Here is a 7,702-nt window from a genome sequence, read left to right as displayed (position 1 = left end):
AAACCATTGTGACACTATGTCTATTTATTAAAGACATTTAATGAGCCCAAAATTATTGTGCCCTTATCCAGTACATATATGATATAGGCTACTGCACATTAAGCACAACAGAAAAACAGAAAAGCCCATAGATGTAGCTAGCTATATGCTCTCTTGGGTAATTAAATGAAACTAGCTCCAGTAGGCTAATATTTTTGAGTGTGGACTGTATTACTGTACTGTATTGTATTATACTGTATTACTGGAATTAGGATAGAAATGATAAAGCAGGGAGATATCATGTGATTCTAGTGCAGCACATGCCGCCTACAAAGTTACAAGTACAGGCTAGCAAATTAGATTTTAATTCTGAAATTGAATAGGGCCTATTTGTATAATTAGTCAGCTGACCTTTCATAATATTTCCCCTAATGTTACTAGCCTACCTCCTCTTCCTCGATTGTTGCTTTAATCCTTCCTCTCTTTCAACAGTTAAATGAAATAAGTTGTTGTCCTTATCTTCATCATTCTAAAGACATCATTGAGTAATATAGGACCAGAATTAGATGCAGGAGGCTTCCCCTTCTCTTCATGAAGATTGAATGGTTATGGGTCTGAATAAATAACTGCTATAACCTACCGCCATCGTGAGTTCACTCTTCTTTCAAAGTACCTGTGAGTTCTTGTCACGTTCCTGACCTGTTTTCCCTTGTTTTGTATTTATTTAGTATGGTCAGGGCGTGAGTTGGGTGGGTTGTCTATGTGTGATTTTCTATGTTGGGATTTTGTGTTCGGCCTGGTATGATTCTCAATCAGAGGCAGCTGTTAATCGTTGTCCCTGATTGAGAATCATACTTAGGCAGCCTGGGTTTCACGTGTGTTTTGTGGGTGTTTGTCTACCGTGTTAGTGTTTTCACCTCACGCTACTGTTTCGGTTTTCTGCACTTCGTTTATTGTTTTGTATTTCAGTGTTCAGTTTCGGTTTTAATGAATCATCATGAGCACGAACCATTCTGCATATTGGTCCGATCCTTCTCGCCTCTCCTCGTCCGATGAGGAGGACGAAATAGACAATCGTTACAGAAACACCCACCAACAAAGGACCAAGCAGAGTGGAAAAGGGCAGCGACAGCAGCAGCAGCAGCAGCGGAGAAAAACCCAGGACTCATGGACGTGGGAAGAGATTCTGGACTGCAAGGGACCCTGGGCCAGGGGAATATCGTCGTCCTAAAGCCGAGTTGGAGGCAGCGAAGGCAGAGAGGCGCTGGTATGAGGAGGCAGCGCGGCGACGCGGTTGGGAGCCCGAGAGTCAGACCCAAAAATTTCTTGGGGGGGGCACACGCGGAGTGTGGCAAAGCCGGGTAGGAGACCTGAGCCAACTCCCCGTGCTTACCGTGGAGTGAGAGGGCGTCGTACTGGTCAGACACCGTGTTATGCAGTGGAGCGCACGGTGTCCCCAGTACGCGTGCTTAGCCCAGTGCGGGCTATTCCACCTCGCCGCACTGGTAGGGCTAGGTTGGGCATCGAGCCGGGTGTCATGAAGCCGGCCCAACGCATCTGGTCTCCAGTGCGTCTCCTCGGGCCAGCGTACATGGCACCAGCCTTACAAATGGTGTCCCCGGTTCGCCAGCATAGCCCAGTGCAGGCTATTCCACCTCGCCGCACTGGCAGGGCTACGGGGACCATTCAACCTGGTAAGGTTGGGCAGGCTCGGTGCTCAAGAGCGCGTGTACTCCTTCACGGTCCGGTATATCTGGTGCCACCTCCACGTACCAGTCCTCCGGTGGCAGCCCCCCGCACCAGGCTGTCTCTCCGTCTCCTCCCTACAGGTGTACCCGTCTGTCCAGCTCTGTTTGAGCTGCCTGCCTGCCCAGCGCTGCCTGAGCTGCCTGCCTGCCCACCGCTGCCTGAGCTGCATGCCTGCCCAGCGCTGCCTGAGCTGCCTGCCTGCCCAGCGCTGCCTGAGCTGCCTGCCTGCCCAGCGCTGTCTGAGCTGTCTGCCTGCCCAGCGCTGTCTGAGCTGCCTGCCTGCCCAGAGCCAGTAGAGCCGTCCGTCTGTCCCAAGCCAGTAGAGCCGTCCGTCAGTCAGGAGCCGCTAGAGCCGCCCGTCTGTCCCGAGCCATCAGAGCTGCCCGTCTGTCCCGAGCCGTCAGAGCTGCCCATCTGTCCCGAGCCGCTAGAGCCGTCCGCCAGACAGGAGCAGCCAGAGCCGTCCGCCAGCCATGACCAGCCAGAGCCGTCAGTCAGCCATGACCAGCCAGAGCCGTCAGCCAGCCATGACCAGCCAGAGCCGTCAGCCAGCCATGACCAGCCAGAGCCGTCAGCCAGCCATGACCAGCTAGAGCCGTCAGCCAGCCATGACCAGCCAGAGCCGTCAGCCAGCCAGGAGCTGCCAGAGCCAGCCAGCCAGGAGCTGCCAGAGCCAGCCAGCCAGGAGCTGCCAGAGCCAGCCAGCCAGGATCCGCCAGAACCTGCAGTCAGCCAGGCGATGCCAAAATCGCTCTTCACTCTGGAGCTGCCGAAGGCGTCCTTCACTCCAGCGCTGCCGGAGTCTCCCGCCTGTCCGGCGCTGCCGGAATTCCCCGTGCATTTGGGATCCATGGCTAGGGTCCCCAGGCCAAGGTCGGCGGCGAGGATCGCCGCTCATAAAAGGCCACGGGGGCGATTAAGGAGGTGGACAAAAATATTGTTTAAGTGGGGTCCACGTCCCGCGCCAGAGCCGCCACCGCGGACAGACGCCCATCCAGACCCTCCCCTAGAGTTTTAGGTGGTGCGCCCGGAGTTCGCACCTTACGTTCCTGATCTGTTTTCTATTGTTTTGTATTTATTTAGTATGGTCAGGGCGTGAGTTGGGTGGGTTGTCTATGTGTGATTTTCTATGTTGGGATTTTGTGTTCGGCCTGGTATGATTCTCAATCAGAGGCAGCTGTCAATCGTTGTCCCTGATTGAGAATCATACTTAGGCAGCCTGGGTTTCACGTGTGTTTTGTGGGTGTTTGTCTACCGTGTTAGTGTTTTCACCACACGGTACTGTTTCAGTTTTCTGCACTTCCTTTATTGTTTTGTATTTCAGTGTTCAGTTTCGGTTTTAATAAATCATCATGAGCACGAACCACTCTGCATATTGGTCCGATCCTTCTCGCCTCTCCTCGTCCGATGAGGAGGACGAAATAGACAATCGTTACAGTTCTATTGGCTGCTGTATTTAACATTCAGCAAACAAGAGTTAGCGTCCCTCTTCTAACAGCCTATTGGTACAAGAAATGCTAAAATATAATAATGTCCAGCAAACTATCTAGTGTAGCTTTTCCTGCATGGGACTCCAAGAGCTGAGGAGCGTTATTTAAGGAGAGGCCAGCGGAGCACAGGTGTGTGCATATTGAGCAAGAGACAAGAGGCTATAAATTACAAGCTTATTATGCATAACCCATCATTCATTAGCTAAATATAAGACTAATACCTCATTGAATGTATTACCTGAAAGAGGTAGGCTATGACATCTATATACAGGGCTATATATCAATCTAGAACAGGATGATCTATTTTGGATGCAATTTGAATGGAGTTGATGGAGAGAGAGAGAGACTGCGAGAGAGCTCCCGCGTGATATTCGAGTGATAGGCTGTTTTAAAAATCTGTAGCTGCAATAAAAAAAAGCTTATTTACAATTTAAAAAATAAGAGGACCCAGATGGAGATGGGTGAATTAGAGGCGCATTCATTCTTTATATTTATATTACTGTGTCATAGACTATGCTGCAGAAAATGTAGGAATACCATGCCATTAGGAACTCTGCTCCATACTGAGATGGGCTCTCTGTCCCCACCCTGAGATGGGCTGTCTGTCCCCACCCTGAGACGGGCTGTCTGTCCCCACCTTGAGATGGGCTCTCTGTCCCCACCCTGAGATGGGCTGTCTGTCCCCACCCTGAGACGGGCTGTCTGTCCCCACCTTGAGATGGGCTCTCTGTCCCCACCCTGAGATGGGCTCTCTGTCCCCACCCTGAGATGGGCTGTCTGTCCCCACCCTGAGATGGGCTGTCTGTCCCCACCCTGAGTGTTGATGATTCATTATGCAGAGGCCGTAGAGAAGACAGATTTAGACATCGCATATAATTTAACATTTCCATTTCACTCCTTGCTGTTCATATAAATAATTTATTATCATTTACTGGTTTCTCTCTGTTATTTATTCCAGGAAAAGGGAGTGGTTTGGCCGGTAAATCGCTGTAATTCTCAGTAACCGGGTTCCCACCATTCAACCCTAGGCAGAAGAGGGCAGCAGTCATTCAGCTGGGTTTCCTGCTAATTAGTGACCAAGTTCTATTAGGCACATCCTGGGGAGCTTCTACACACACACACACACACACACACACACTACAGGCCCCTGAGTGGGAGGGATGTGATTATGGCTGATCAGTAGGTGTGAGGTGAGTGGTCCTGCTGCTAGGAGGTAATTATAGACTTTCTCATCCTCTCTTATCCTCTGCTCCCCTCTCCTCCTCTCACCCTCTCACTCTTCCCTCTTCTCTCCTCCTCCTCTCACCCTTCCTTCTCCTCATCTCCTCTCCTCCTCTCACCCTTCCCTCTCCTCCTCCTCTCCTCCTCTCACCCTTCCCCCTTCTCCTCTCATCCTCCCCTCTCCTCCTCCTCCTTTCACCCTTCCCTCTTCTCTCCTCCTCCTCTCACCCTCCCCTCTCCTCCTCCTCTCCTCCTCTCACCCTTCCCCCTTCTCCTCTCATCCTCCCCTCTCCTCCTCCTCCTTTCACCCTTCCCTCTTCTCTCCTCCTCCTCTCACCCTCCCCTATCCTCCTCCTCTACTCCTCTCACCCTTCCCTCTTCTCCTCTCATCCTCCCCTCCTCTCCTCTCCTCTCATCCTCCCCTCCCCTCTCCTGGTCTCAGACTGGCAGGGCTCTCATCATTAGGCCCAGGCGTCCCTCCTCACCACATGACCAGTCCAGGTTAAGAAAACTCAACATGGCTTCCATTGTCACTTCAGGATATTCATTGAAATTCATTCAAAAGTGCCATTTGTTTTTAATGAAGATTTGATCAACTTATGAATTTAATTCACTTTCTGAATTGACTGATTTGAAATGGAATTGACACCTACCCTGCCACAGACACATGTACAGTACATCTCTAGCTATACTAAACCAGGTTAGTACGTAAGTTAGTACATATTCTGTTTTGTTGGTTACTCATTTCATTTAATATGTGAACCATTACAGTATACTGTAGTTCGATTCATTCTTAAATACTGATTTTTATTTTACTCTCAGAATATCTACTTTTAAAAATACAGCAGAGATATCAATTTAATAGAAAAATATATTCAGCCTTTCTCATCATCATACAAGTGATTGTTTGTTCATTTAACAAATTATAAAGAAGTAACTTTGATCTCAAAGAGAAGTTAAAAGAGAAGCCTGCACACCTGCAGCTTCCTGGACCAGGGTTTAGGCTACAGCTCTCTATGCAGATAAGCAGAGGTAGAATCTACTGCCATGATAGTTATTTGATCATCAGTAAACCGTGTTAGAATCCAGGGAGATGTTTTCCTAGCAGTACAGTAGATATGGTTTATCTAACAGTGATAGTACAGTATATCACCAGCCACTGCTGTAGCTGTGTGAAGCTGTCTATGGGTTGTTGTTCGTGCTCCAGGTAGAAATGACCATTATCCAGTGTTGTTGTTGTCGTTTATCCTCTGGTGGCCACGTTCCCCTGAGGGTGTGTCTCTCCCTCGAAGGCTATATTGTCATAGTGATGTGGTTGCCAGGCCTCGGTGGGGGGTTGAGGAGTCAGGGTGGGGGTCGGAAGGTGTTTGTCATTGAGAGGGACCTCATTCAGCAGCTCTCCACCTGATCCTCCAGACACTGTGACGATAGGGACATCTGGTGGTGGGACAGAGGAACTGCTGCTCTCCTCATCCCCGGGCCCCTCCACTCCTAAGGCCTTCAGGATGTCAGCCTTACACATGGGGCAGGTCCTCTTGTCCAGCAGCCAGGGCTCGATACAGGCCTTGTGGAACAGATGGCCACAGGTCAGGACGGTCACTACATCTCCTGGGCGGTATGACTCGATACACACGGCACAGGTGTGGCTGTCCGGCTTCGTCTCCTCGTCCCCGCGCTTCAGCTTACGCACCTCCAGCCGACCAATCGCTTTCTTGGCCTCATTCCTCAGCCGCCTATCGGTGAGATGGATCAACCTGAGACTATGCAGCCGGTGGGCGGAGACGAATCCGAAGTAGACAATGGAGGCTCCCGTCACAATGAAGAAGGCGATAGACAGGAAGTAGAGCCAATAGGTGTCCATCCAGGGCCCATGGGCTTTGCCCACCTCGATCACCATGGAGACGGCCACACCACTCCGCACTATGTTAGCGATCTCTACCCCCTGGAGGTTACCGATCATGATGGCCACGGTGCCAGTGGTGTCGCTGTGCGTCATGTAATCTGAGCTGTTACCGGTTCCATCCAGGTTATAGACCACTACGGCCGCCGCCCCCCTGGCCCACGCTGCCTTGATCTTCTCACTGAAGGTACAGTTTCCCCTCTTGACCAGAGCGATCCAGGACCCCTGGGTGGTGGTGTTGTCGTTGGAGGGGTAGGGGTCCAGGCTGCAGCCCTGGGGATCTGAGGCAGGGAGGACCACCATCCCGGCAGTGCTCTCCAGAGGGGAGGAACGCCCGTACACCCCACACTCACAGAACCTGGTCTCAGTCTGGTTAGTGTTGCTGTCGTAGAAATGCACCCCCACGTACGCCGTCCAGAATATCATCGCTGTCGTAGACTGGACCAGCCCGGACAGACAGACAAAGAACAGGACAAACATCTCTGTCTGTTTATCCACGGTCGCTCACTAACTCTACCACTAACACTACCAATAACACCACCACTAACACTACCACTAACACTAGGACCAGTCTCTCTTTGTTAGGACTTCTTCAGTCTTCTGTTTGTCTGCTGTTCTGTTCACTTCCACAGTTGTTAGTTAGTTAGTTGTTGTTCTCACTGCGTTCAGCGTCTCTCTACCTGTCTGTTTCTGCCTTTGCCGCTCTCTCTCTTTCTCTCTCTCTCTCTCTCTCTCTCTCTCTCTCTCTCTCTCTCTCTCTCTCTACCTGTGTTTGTGACCTGTTTGTTGATAGTAATCAGATAGCAGCCTGCTGTAACCCTGCCTCTCTCTGCGTCAGCTCTTCAGACTTATTATCTAAATGGACATTGGACTGTTGGGTAGAGACCAGCTATACAGCCAGGCAGAAGGGCTTGTGGTCTACATAGTACAGGTCTAAGGCCACAGGTTCCAGGTACCGGCTACGGTAAGGAACAGCACACAGCCATAAGGACATAAGCAATCAAAGCGATAACAACGTTATTAAAGAGAACTCCAAGGGAACCGGGACAAAGGGCGGTTGTGAAACTGTTTTAGATGTGTCATGCTGCTGAGAGGATACGCCCACAGTTATAACAGAGGTTTTTATAACTAACTGTGGCACTTTATCCTCTTACTTCTCAGAAGATATTATGTTGTTTCCATGAGTCACACAAACCAGGTGACAATACACTGAGTATACTAAACATACTCTTTCCATGACAGACTGACCAGGTGAATCCAGGTGAAAGCTATGATCCCCTATTAATGTCACTTGTTAAATCCACTTCAATCAGTGTAGAAGACAGGTTAAAAAGGATTTGTAATGCCTTCATACAATTCAGAC

General features: G+C 50.2%; 1 protein-coding gene across 1 annotated transcript; it reads right to left on the bottom strand.

Moving 5' to 3' along the window:
* Positions 1–4,996: 4,996 nt before the first annotated feature.
* On the bottom strand, positions 4,997–7,092 carry LOC129848858 (E3 ubiquitin-protein ligase RNF128-like). The gene has a single exon (XM_055915955.1). The coding sequence runs from the start codon at positions 6,817–6,819 to the stop codon at positions 5,683–5,685; it is 1,137 nt and encodes a 378-aa protein (XP_055771930.1). The 5' UTR covers positions 6,820–7,092; the 3' UTR covers positions 4,997–5,682.
* Between the last annotated feature and the right edge of the window lie 610 nt (positions 7,093–7,702).

Source organism: Salvelinus fontinalis, unplaced genomic scaffold (assembly GCF_029448725.1).
Source record: "Salvelinus fontinalis isolate EN_2023a unplaced genomic scaffold, ASM2944872v1 scaffold_1235, whole genome shotgun sequence".
NCBI lineage: Eukaryota > Metazoa > Chordata > Actinopteri > Salmoniformes > Salmonidae > Salvelinus > Salvelinus fontinalis.
The sequence above is the reverse complement of the archived record's forward strand: the minus strand, read 5'-3'. Positions and strand labels throughout refer to the sequence as shown.

Coding starts and splice junctions, on each gene's coding strand:
- LOC129848858 (XM_055915955.1), bottom strand. CDS start 6,819: ATGTTTGTCCTGTTCTTTGTCTGTCTGTCCGGGCTGGTCCAGTCTACG.